General features: G+C 49.1%; 1 protein-coding gene across 2 annotated transcripts in view; it reads left to right on the forward strand.

The window, feature by feature from the left end:
- Positions 1 to 12,754, forward strand: part of MOCS1 (molybdenum cofactor synthesis 1) — a 285,312-nt gene that overhangs the window by 19,786 nt on the left and 252,772 nt on the right. For both annotated transcript variants that reach the window (XM_085610229.1, XM_085610231.1), the window contains exon 2: positions 12,530 to 12,662. In XM_085610229.1, coding sequence (XP_085466355.1) covers positions 12,530 to 12,662 — 133 coding nt within the window. The remainder of the gene's footprint in view (positions 1 to 12,529; positions 12,663 to 12,754) is intronic.

Here is a 12,754-nt window from a genome sequence, read left to right on the forward strand (position 1 = left end):
CTGAGGCCCTGGGGGAATAGTGTCAAGACCTGCCAGACGCTTGCTTGAAGCATCGGACCTCTCCTGAGCCCCGGCTGGGGTGGTGTCTCCCCCGGGAACGTTGCCCTCAGACGCCACGAGAGAAGGACGTCGCCCTCTTGGGGGGGGGCCTTTGCCGCGTCCGGGCTCGGACCGCCTCAGTTTCGACCAACACGGCTGCGTGAAGCGGACATAGTGGGTGTCTAGAGGCAGCGCAGCCACCGCTGTTTCTCGGGCCTCTCGTCCCGATGGAGGTCGTGCCCCCTGGTACGCCTGGTCTGCACCACATGGTCTTCTGCTGCTAGTACGCTTGTGACATTGGGGACGCAGTGGATGGGTTGTAGGCGCTCATATTGATATTATTGCTGGCGATACCGCACCTTGAAGACTGCGCAGTCCTTGACGCCCGGTCGGCCCGGCATACAGCAGTGACATTGCAAGGAGCGGCCCGAAAGACAAAACAGACTAGTCTACTCTGCCTCTGGTGGCTCGGCCCGAGTGCTGCCACAACTCCTGTCTGCGACACCTCACATCCTCGGAAGCAAACGGAGCCTTCTCCGGGCTCACCCCGCACGCGTGCCTCACACACCCCGGACCTCCCGGAGCCCGGACGGGCCTGGAGCGGACGCGGCGAGGGCCGGACAACATGGGGGGGAAAGGGCCACCGCGGAGGGGCACAAGCGAAGCTTGAGAAGTACGCCTTCCTTAAGGACCAGGGTGCGACCCCCCCCCCCGGATAAGACAGCGGAGTTTCGCTTGCGGATGTCATGGCCACGCTGACCCAGATGCAGGCCTCGATCGGCACGATCTCCACAGAGGTTACACTCCTCAGGGCCGATGTCGCTAAAATCAACTCCAGGCTTTCCGAGGTTGAGGCGACCACGGCAACCCTCACCCACGACACGGCCGACCATCAGAAACGCATACAAACTCTCGAACAGGTGCAGAAACAGCTGCTGGCCAAGCTGGATGATCAGGAAGGCAGGTCCAGAAGAAACAACGTCCGGGTCGTGGGTGTACCGGAGAGTGAACGTGGCCCGGCATTGGACCTCTTTGTGGAAAAACTAATCACCGAACAGCTGCAGCCTCGTGGGCTCTCAAAATTCTTCTCGGTGGAAAGGGCGCACCGGGTGCCGGGTGGAAGGCCTCGACCGGGAGCCCCCCCGCGCCCGATCCTGGCCCGCATTTTCAACTTTCGCGACCGCGATGTGATCCTCCAGGCGGCCCGTGGGGCGCCCCCACTCCGGGTAGACAACAGCACAGTCACCCTCTATCCGGATTACACAGCGACAGTGATGCGGCAGCGAAGAGACTTCACAGCAGTCAAGGCTGAACTCCGGACTCGAGAACTTAAATATTCCATGCTCTTCCCGGCGAAGCTGCGGGTGGAGGCTGAGGGTCGCACATGGTTCTTTGCATCGCCTGCAGAGGTGTCGGAGTGGCTTGAGGGATGGCGTCCAGCGAGAGCGAAAAGTCGCACGGAGCGTGCCCCTGGCGGCCTCTCCGCCTCCCCTAGGGACTTGGATGTCGGGGGGTCCGGAGCAGAGGATGGCGTGCCTTGAGGTCGAACTTATCCACAAACAGCCTTCATTGGGGATGGTGGATGGGCCTTGCCTGGGGCGCATGGAGTCCGTTGAGGCCTAGAGGCGAACAGGGGCCGCAGACTCTTGACCTTGTTGACTCATCGTACATTTGGACATATGAAGGGATGAACATATGGTGTGGGGAGCGGCGTCGGGACTGTGAGCGGCTTCCCCCCCACACGCAAGTATCAAGTTAATGGGAACTAAGCACTCTGCTGAGTTGGGGTGGCGGGTAGTTCTAAATCCGCTGGGCAGGGAGGCAGGGAGGGGGGTGGGGGGTACGGGGTTTTCTCGGAATGTTTGTTTATGTTTTCTTTCAGGTTTGTTAACTACTCATTGGTCCGCTAGGCTAGATAGACCTGTTCAGGCACACAGGGGCGACATAAGACCGTGCGCCTCTCCCGCACCCAAGCAATACTATTGCGTCACCCACTATGGCATCAGAGACTAATGCTAAATTACTAGACGTCCATACACAACAGCGCGGTCTTTCTTTCACTATTCTGTCCTGGAACGTTAACGGGTTGGGGGACAAGATTAAGCGGGGATTAGTGCTGCAGTATCTTAAGCGCAGAGGGCCTGCGGTGGCACTTTTGCAGGAAACACATTTAGTGGGCACTACCACCAAAGCCCTGGACAGATGGGGGTTCAAGATGGCGATACACTCTGAGTTTACAACCGGATCCAGAGGGGTGGGTATACTGATCAACAAACGCTCCCCCCTGATTCTTCTTGACTCTCGTCGAGAGGAGCATGGTCGCTTTGCTGCACTGACCTGCCAATGGGAGGGGAAAGTGTACAACTTAGTGACCGTATACATCCCCCCGACACTGCACCAGACCTCCTTCAGGGCATTGGGTGAATTCCTGTTGGCGCTGCCGCAGGGCGAGCTTGTCATGGGCGGAGACTTTAACGCGACTATGGACCCTTCGCTTGATAGGTCGTCATGCAGGGCACACGGCGGTGACACCCCCATTCTCCGAGAATTTACTGGGGCGTTGGGCCTCATAGACACATGGAGGGCGTATAGGCAAGAGGAGAGGCAGTACACCTTCCTGTCCGGAGCACACAACACTCTTTCCCGCATAGACTATATCTTCACATCACCCGCTGGGTTCAAAGGGATGACTGAAGTTTCACACCTCCCGAGGGGCATTTCGGACCACTCACCGGTGGTCATCTCGTTTGCTGCCGTCGACCTCTGTAACCGCACCGTATTCCCGATTCACCCCGGATTTCTCAAAATCCCTAAAATCAGTAAGGCCCTTAAAACGGCGACCAAACACTATTTCACTGAAAACACTGACTCTGTCGGGAGCCCGGCAACCCTCTGGGAGGCCTTTAAAACAGTCCTACGAGGGCAGGCCGTCTCCGTCATTACGGCACATAAGAAAACCCAGCGACTCGCTGTGCTGGAGCTTGAGCAGGGGGTGAGTGAGGCAGAAGCGCTTCATGCCACGCAGGCTGATGAGGACTCTGCACATAAAGTTCGCATGGCGCAGCAGGAATACAGATCCCATCTCTGGGAGGCGGCACGAGCTAAACAGGTGGCAACGCACCATACGATCTACGAACTAGGCGACAAAGCCGGCAAACTCCTGGCATGGCTGGAAAGAGGGGAACGTGCGGCGCGGTGGGTGGCCCGGATTCAGCTTGGACCCGGGGACTTTACATCGGAGCCCAGGCAAATAGCTGGGGCTTTCGCGGCCCACTACAAAAAGATATACACTCCGGAGGCTTCCTTTACCGTCGCAGACAATGAGCTCTTCCTTCGGGACATCACAATGCCTCGACTTCCCCCTTCGGGAGTAGCGGCCCTGGATGCGGACCTGACGGCTGAGGAGCTCACACTTGCTATTCTTGCCCTTCGCACTGGGAAGGCGCTGGGGCCTAATGGAATCCCGATTGAATATTATAAACAAAACTCCTCCCTATTGGTCCCGCGCCTGCTAGCTATGTATAGGGACGGGCTATCGACCGGGATCCTCCCCCGCGATCAGAGGATGGCCACGATAGTGGCGATCCCGAAACCTGACAAACTGACGCACGATTGCTCATCTTACCGCCCGATCTCATTACTGAATGCGGAGGCGAAGATCCTAGCCAAGGTGCTGGCGACACGACTACAGCCTTACCGCCCTACCCTAATACACCCGGACCAGTCGGGATTCATGCCCCACCGAAACACTGCTCTGAACATACGACGTCTGCACGGCATTGTTGCGTGCCGCTCCTCGATAGAGGAGGACGCGGCCATCCTGTCACTAGATGCGCGGATGGCATTCGACAGGGTAGAATGGCCTTTCCTGTTTGCTGCTTTTCGTCACATGGGACTAGGCCCCAAGATTTGCGCGTGGATCCAGCTTCTCTACACCCAGCCACTTGCGCAGGTAGTAGTTAACGGCCACATCTCGGACGCCTTCCCATTGGGCCGGGGGACGAGACAGGGGTGCCCCCTTTCTCCGCTCCTTTTTGCGCTGGCACTAGAACCTTTAGCTGCATGGGTACGGCAGGACCCTGTGATACGGGGCCTCAAATGGACGATGGGATGGGAGGACCGTATCTCCCTATACGCCGATGATGTCCTCCTGTACCTAGCCTCGCCGGCACGCTCCATTACCTGTCTCCTCGACATATGTGCATCGTACGGGAGGAGGTCAGGCTATAAGATCAACTGGGAGAAATCCATCCTTTACATGCTCCAGGGCTCCCCGCCTCGCCTTCCGAGGGGTTGTAATATCCGAGTGGCCCCTGATGGCTTCAAATATCTTGGCATTTATGTGACGGCGGATCGCGACAAATTTATGGCTGAAAATCTCATGAAGCCCCTGCAAAGGCTACGTGCCGACGTCAAACACTGGCGCTCATTGCCCCTGACGTTGCTGGGAAGGGCTTCGCTCTTCAAAATGCTGGCCCTCCCTAGATTCCTATATATGCTACAAAATACCCCTTTCCCGGTGGCAGCCTCCTATTTCACGGCTATCAACGCAGAGGTTACCAGCCTCCTATGGGAGGACAAGGCACCACGAATAGCTCTACACAAGCTCACCAGCGGCTGGTACGATGGCGGTATAGCCCTCCCCGATATCAAGACCTACTATTGGGCGTCGCAACTTATGATCATAAACCAATGGCTCCATGCGCCTCAAGATGACCCTGCTTACCGCATGGATAGGCAGCTGCTGGGGGGGGAGGGGGTGTTGGGAGCCCTATACAACCCTAAAAAAGGTCACCCTCCGGAGGGGCCCGCGTCCCACACTCTCCGGATATGGTTCACGGCACAGCGCGCAATGGGCTGGGCCGGAAGGGTTACCCAGGCTACGCCCCTCTGGGACGCGAAACGGCTCGGGGCGCTCCGCACCACCAAGGGATTCCATCAATGGGACCTCATCGGTATCTCCAGGGTCGGGGACCTCTGGAAACGGGGAGAGGTGGTTGCTTTTCCCCAACTGCAGACGGAGTACGACTTGGCTGAATCTGAATCATTCCGATACTTACAAATCCGCCACGCTCTCCGGGCGGCGATTCCACCAGGGACACGGCTCCCGGAGTCATCGCCCCTAGAGGACCGGCTCCTGACAGAACATCTTATTCAAAGAGCGACGTCCCTCACATATAGGAAAATAATAAATAATCGCCCTGATCCTTTCCTGACCCTTAAGAGTAAATGGGAGGCAGAACTTGGGGACTTCGATGAGACGGAGTGGCAGTCCGCGCTATCGTCCCCCAGGGAGGTGGGCATATCGTCCAAGCTCAGACTAGTCCAACTCAAAATTTTGCACCGCACCTACTACACCCGCACACTCCTATTTAAACTACAGCGTGCGGAGTCCCCGCAATGTCTCAGAGACTGTGGTCACGAGGGATCTTTCTTACACACCATATGGGAATGCCCTGCCATCAAGGTCTACTGGAGGGAGGTGATGCATACGCTCTCCCTGGTGACCAGAATCGTGACAACCCCTGAGCCTCGGCGATGTCTCCTTAACATATGGGAACAAACTGATCATAAGAGAATGATGCAGCTATGGGTTACGTTAGGGATTATGCTGGCAAAACGCAATATAGCCCAACGATGGGGTTCGGGGCAGGCGCCTACCCTGGCGCAATGGATACGTGACATGGACCAAGTAATGGTGGTTGAAAAATCGGTATATATACATAGGGGGTGCCCCCGGAAATGGACACAGGTGTGGAGCGGGTGGAATGTATACAGAGGGAATATTTGTGAGCCCCCACCAGACGTGTCGGATGCTGAACTCAGTGATCAAGAGTAATGTGCTGGTCGGATGCACGGGTGCGGGCTGGGAACGGCGATATGCTACGTATTCCATGTCTTTATGTCTCACTTGTAACAATACTGCACTGTTGAATTCCGTTTGGAGTAACCTCCTGCTATGCCTGAAGATCGATGAGTGGTGTTCTTTTTCTTTTGTATTTGCAAATTTAATAAAAATATTTCAAAAAAAAAAAAATGTCACTGAACCACATGGTCCCCGGCGGCGAGTTTTTTTCTCTCATAGAGCAATCGTGCCTTATTTCAAGAATAAAAATAAAAAGGTCTACAGCGTGGAACAAATCCTATTGAATTAACTTATAAAGACACCCATGGAATATCATCATTCAAACCCACCAGGTCCGTCTTAAGTTTGTGCACCCACCATTGTTCTCGCCTAAATAAAAAGGTGGATATATCAACAATGTGTCTGGGGATAAATGGTTTTTCTAAGACTGACCAACGAAGGTCTTGTGGGCCATGTTGGGCTGATAGGAAATGATTGGTCAGCCTAGTTGCTATCTTTTTGCATCTGATCGTGCTCTTGTGCTTCAAGATGCGAGTCTTGACCTTGCGAGTGGTCATCCCCACATAACGGAGGGAACAAGGGCATGTAATCATGTAAATCAAATTCTCACTGTTACAGTTAGTGTGAGTCAGAAGTACCCAAGGCCTAGAGGTACCAATCTCAATCTCAGATGTGTGCGTCATCTGGGAACAAACCGAACAGGAGCCACAAGGAAAATGACCCCGTACTGGTGGTAAATCCCAAAGAGTGCCCTGTGTGTCATCCCTCTTGTCACGTGGACAGGTATGTACTAGCCGGTCCTTAATGTTAGAACTTCGCTTGAAAGCAAAAAGTGGACGAGGGAGTGGTTTCATGTCGATATTCAGAATCTTCCAATTCGACAAAATGCTTTTTTTTTTTATCTTGTGAGAAAAGCTACAAAATGTGTTAACACAGGTAATCCTCTCTGAGGATTCTTTTGAATTGGAAGGCTCTAATAATGCTGCCCTATTATTAGCTGCACGTTTCATATAGTGCTTAATGAGTCTTCTCGGAAACTGTCTGGTTTCAAGTTGAGCCGACAAATTCTCAGCATGTTCTTTATATTTAGCCATGGTAGAACAGTTTCTTTTTACTCGCAGAAATTACCCAAATGTTAAATTCGCCTTCAGAGCTTGTGGATGGAAACTATCGTAGGCCAACAAGGAATTCTTAGCCATGGGTTTCCTAAAAAGCTCAGTACTCAAGCCTCCTGCTAGAGGGGAAATCATAATATCCAAAAATGGTAAGTTGGTCTTGCTATACTCGCAAGTGAACTTCAAAAAAGTATTCCTCCCATTAAGCCACTCTTTGAACTCCATGATAGAGGAAAGATTCCCTCTCCAAATCACCAACACATCGTCAATATACCGCCTCCATAGACGGATATGATCTTTGAATGGATTATTCGTGTTGAGGATGTGTTCTTGCTTAAAGATGTGCACATATAGATTAGCTAGACTGGGAGCGAAAACACTCCCCATTGAAGTGCCAGATACCTGCAAAAAGAATTGATCTTCGAACTTAAAGAAATTCTCTTTCATAGCTAACCGGGCACAGTTAATGATGAATGGGACAGGAGTAATGGAATCCGGTGCTTTCTCTCGTAGCAAAACTTCAATGGCAGCAAGAGTTTCGTCCTGAGGAATACAAGTATAAAGAGATTCTACGTCAAAAGAGACGAGGAAATCTTTCTCTGTGTCAAAATCAATATTGTCAACTAAGAGAAGCACATCTTTAGTATCTTTCAAATAAGTGGGCATCTCTACTACCAGAGGTCTTAAAAAGTGACCGTTGTTACATTTAGTTATTTTTTGCGCTGCGTTCTTCCTTACATTTACCAATAACTCATCATTTGTGGATTTAGTAAACTCCATCTGGATTTTGAAACAAAACATCCCTGAGCTCCTTCCTCGTAGAGAGGAGGTTGTAGCCCCCTGAGGAACTAGGTTTTCCTCAGGGAGGAGATTCCCATATGATGAAGCATGTCACCTATTGTGAGTGAGGGAATTTGTCCTGTAAAGGGATATGCCCACAGCTTTATGCTGTGAGGTCTAGTCATTGGTTCAGCTCTGAGAGGGTGATACGTTTTGAATATAACTTGTATATACTTTTTCTTATAGCTTGTTCACTGACCCCAAGATTTCATACTGTTTTGTGATATATGTTATGGGGAATAAATCTTGTTGTGGTCATTAAAAGTTCCCTTAGACTCCCAGTTTCGAACTGTACTGTTTATTGGTATGTGGAACACATACCAAACACCAAGATGGGGACAGAGTGGAGCAGGGAAGGTATCCCTTTTTAAGGACGGTTCCCCTCACACACCTGAGGTGTCATGCTTCATCATAGGGGTGCCTCCTCGCGTCAAGAACCTGGTCTTGGCACGAGCTACAACCCCCTCTCTACGAGGGAGGAGCTCAGGGATGTTTTTTCAGTTTGAGCAGATGGGTTGTACTAAAAACCCAATGTGAGCATGGTGTGTGAATAAATGTGTTGTGCAGTGCTAGCGTGAATGTGAAAGTGAGTTAAAACTGCCAACAGAGCTAGCTATCAGAAACTTTATTCAGCTACCCTGTGACAGGATTAAAAACAATAAGCTGGGTAATGAGACTGTCAGAATTGAAGACAGCTGCATTAACAGGATCGACATGTTTCGGCCTTTAGTGCCCTATCAAAGTGTCTTGGTCTTTATCAGGATCAGAGAAACAGCTACTGCAACAAGTGAATGTGTAAAAGAAATTGGAAAAAATGTTGATGTATACTGAACCAGAGATTTGTGTGCTCAGTTAGTTCAACGCTAGGACCTATTTAGGTTGATATAGTTACCGCTTCTGTCCGGAGCTATTTTAGCCAAAGGTATGTACGCTAACCCAACCGCTCAGATGTCGCGGGGGCTCTCGGGCGTGTCGTGCACTTCACAAGCTGTGCCCTAGGCCTTGTTGCAGGTTGCAGCGTCACGGCGGCATCTCTGACAGCGTCTGAGATTGCATTTCTTGCTTCCTTCAAGTTTCTTCCAGCTCCCAACTGCAAGAACAACCTTCAGAGTCCCAAAACTGGAATAGGCACCTCCTGGCAGGTACTTCTCAGCAGTAGAGTTCAGGGGAGCTGAGAGTGACGTCTTTGTGTCACTGAGACTGCAGAACAAGAGGCCAGCACACACAGGCTCTTGAAAATTCTTCTTCAATCAGGTTCATAGCAAAGTTTCAGTCTTTGTCCATTCTTTGGCAGAAGCAACAACTGCAGGCCAACCCCACACAGCAAAAGGGGTGGTACTCCTCCTCACAGCTCTCCTGCTCTCCTTCTTTGGCAAAGGTTCCTCTTGAGTCCAGAAGTGATCTAAAGTTCTGGGGTTTAAGGTCCACTTCTTATACCCAATTTTGTCTTTGTTTTTTTCTTTGTGCAAGGTACTCCGAGCCCAGTTCAAACCAGGTCTGTCCTCACTGGTGCAGTATCACCACAGGGGGTGGAGACAGCATTGTGCAAGGGAGACAGGCCCTATTCAGGTGCAAGGAAAACTCCTCCCACTACTCTAGATGCAGCCAAGCCCTATTCAGATCAGCTCGGAGTCATCCTGAAGGGTCCGGGGAAAACCTCTACCCCTTCCCCCCTCCCCAGTGGCTGTCTACATTGCACATCCCCAGCCTCTGTCACTCCATGACCACACAGTCAATCCACAAACAGACAGAGGCACACAAAATGGTTAAACAAGAAAATGCGTACTTTCTAAAAGCAAATACAAAACAGGAACTCCGCTGGGATGCACTCAATCTAAACACAAAGTTAGCAACGTTAAACAAAGTACACGAAGTAGTTTACTCAATTGTTCACCCTGTGAGGGGGCTTTGCCCAGCTGCCCAATTCGAATAGGAAGCAGGAGAACTCGGACGAGTGTCCTAGACACTGGGTGCACTACTTCAAATGACTATAAAAGTGTATACAATGTAAACAGTGCAATATGGAACATGTTTATCATTGTTGATCAAAGTTTGCAGGCATAAGAGTAAATGATGAATCAGTGAACAATGTTCATGGTCCGGACAATAACCAAAACGTTGACTCGTGCTCAATCGGTTTTATTTCCAAACGCTGTCAGAGCAATAGTAGTCTTCAGAAATGCTGAATTCAATGGTGACATGAGATGGTGTTTGTTTAGCTGCTTAACCCCCAAAATAGACAAAACCTGTGTTTTTCCAGTGATCACAAAACATGCTATTTTTTTGCAGTGCTTTTTATCATGCACCTAATCAGTTTATAGGAGAAGCAATGCAGAGTATATAGTGTCTTCCCACTGGCAGTGTGTTGTATGAAAGATGATGCTGTGCATAGGAGTCTGTGTATAGCACTCTCACTCACACTTACACACTGAAATATCCTCTCTTACGTCTTTTTACCTCTCACACTCGCTCTTTTGGGTCCGCCTGATATATAGGAGAATTAGTGGATTGAGAAAGTAACAAAGTGGTTCTATTCAATGTATTTACTAAAAACCTTCCTAGACACATTTGGGAGACCGTTCACCTACTCCAGGGGTGCCTACATCCTCAGGGGGTGCAAGATGGCATTTCAGTGGGTGCGACAAAGACTGAAAGGATGAACCGTATTCATAATAGGAATCCGGTGAGGCTTTTGATGGGGGTGAGAACATTAATCAAACATTTCCTAGGGGTGCAGGGCATAGAAAAGATTGGAAACCCCTGACCTACTCCCATTAAATATTAGGATAATGTAGGAGTGGTCAACTCTGCCAACCGCATAGTACCTTGCAGACCTTAAAAACCTAAATTAAACTAGATTAATTTCTATCCTAGCATTCTAAAATAATCAAAACCTGATGCTTCCAGCAATGTTGACCAGGCTTTTCTGCATTGTTTGCTTGATTATATGAAAGTGCTGCTGCTGTTGTTACTTTCATATTCATAACCGCCAAGTTTCTTTGTCAATTGCCACTCTTTAAAGAAGTCCTAACTGTTTAATCCACATCACATTGTGTTTTCTGGGACTTGACGTTTTACTGTTGATATCGTAAGCATGGGTTAAAAAATGTCAGCAATAAAGGGCAGTTGGATTGCCTGAGCATGTCGCACAGGACCGGGGTACACCTTGCAGCAATTAATTTTTATTCTTTTGCTGTTTTGATATGTGGAAAGTCTTGTGTCTGGCTATGACCATTGTCCCATGGAAATAGGGACAACACATTTCACAGGTGCACGCCACTGAATGTATAAACCCCGGGGCGTTTGTCAGTTGACCTGTGAGCAGAATGGGTTCTTCCTATTCTGTGTCTGTGGAGAAATGTGATAGTACATATTAGCCAGGATTCCTGTGAGCTGGACAGTTCACCAGCCCGTGACCGAATGAAACGCTGCCAAAAGATCAAATCTGATCCCAGATTCTCTGCAGTGCAGGCAATAATTAAATTGGAGGCAAAAACATGTTTCTTAACCCTGCACCCTTAAAGCTGGATGAATCAAAAATAAAAAGAAATATCATTTTAGTGACACTCCTAAACAACAAAATGCAAGCAGACTAATCTTGGACCACTCTTTCTTGTTGGTGCCATTTATAATCCGGTCTAATTTTGTTGCTCCTTAAAGAAGAAATAAAAAATGACACTCTCTCTCTCTCTCTCTCTCTCTCTCTCTCTCTCTCTCTCTCTCTCTCTGTCTCTGTCTCTCTCTCTGTCTCTCTCTCTGTCTCTCTCTCTGTCTCTCTCTCTGTCTCTCTCTCTGTCTCTCTCTCTGTCTCTCTCTCTGTCTCTCTCTCTGTCTCTCTCTCTCTGTCTGTCTCTCTGTCTGTCTCTCTGTCTCTCACTCTCACTCTCTTTCTCTCTCTCTTTTTTCTTTGAATTGCATTTTAGTCTTTGTTGTGCAGGTGTTTATAGATAAATGATGATGGTCATGTTCCTTTACTTTCTGTGGGATTTTTAATCCGTTAATATAGGTTTGAACCGAAACACCAAATGCCTACTTACACTCTAGGCTCTTGCACAGAATGTTTTGTGTTTTAGCTAACATTAATGATGAAGAGCACCTTATTGTGGCCTTGTTCGTTATGACTGTGGGCTATGTATAATATTTGTGGATGGTGTATTATTGGTGATGAACATCAATGAAAAACCTTACAATACAGTGAGAAAGTGGTCTTTCAGAGTCTCTGTGAGAGTCCCTGTGTAATCTCTGTTCTGTTCATGATGAAAGTTTATTATGGAAACATTTTCCCCAGGAGACACTAAAAACTGTGAATATTAAAGCATGAATTATCTTCAGTTCAATGTTTGACTAGAAGTACTGAATAGTAAGAGCTATTTTGAGTACATAGAGTCTAGACCAATTTAAGTGCCCAGTTGCAAAAAATAAATGAAAATAGGGGCGAGGTTATGGAAAGCTCTTTAAGAAGGACAAGAAGCCATTGTCCCTGTCGCTGCAACGCATGCAAAGAAAATAGGGCTATGGAGCACTTTGTGTACCTTTTTAGTTCTTAGGTCTCAGTAGAATTGTTTAATATCTCTCTTGTCTTTTCTTATTGTAGTACCAGAATGAACAATGTGTTCCCCTTCTAAAGAAGCTCTAGCAAAGTTTATTTTTGTCTTTCTTTCTTCCTCAGGAAATGATGACCACAGAAAGGAAACGATTCCTCAAGGAACATGCTATGCCATTCTCTGCCTTCCTGACTGACAGCTTTGGGCGCCGGCACAGTTACCTGCGGATATCACTAACCGAGAAATGCAATTTGAGGTGTAAGTATGTCTGCAGGAGCTAAGGGAATACTGGACAGCACTTGACATACAGGGCGGCCCAGGCGACACTTTTCAAGCATAATTGGAAAGTC

This window comes from Triturus cristatus, chromosome 6, assembly GCF_964204655.1.
Source record: "Triturus cristatus chromosome 6, aTriCri1.1, whole genome shotgun sequence".
Taxonomy (NCBI): Eukaryota; Metazoa; Chordata; class Amphibia; order Caudata; family Salamandridae; genus Triturus; species Triturus cristatus.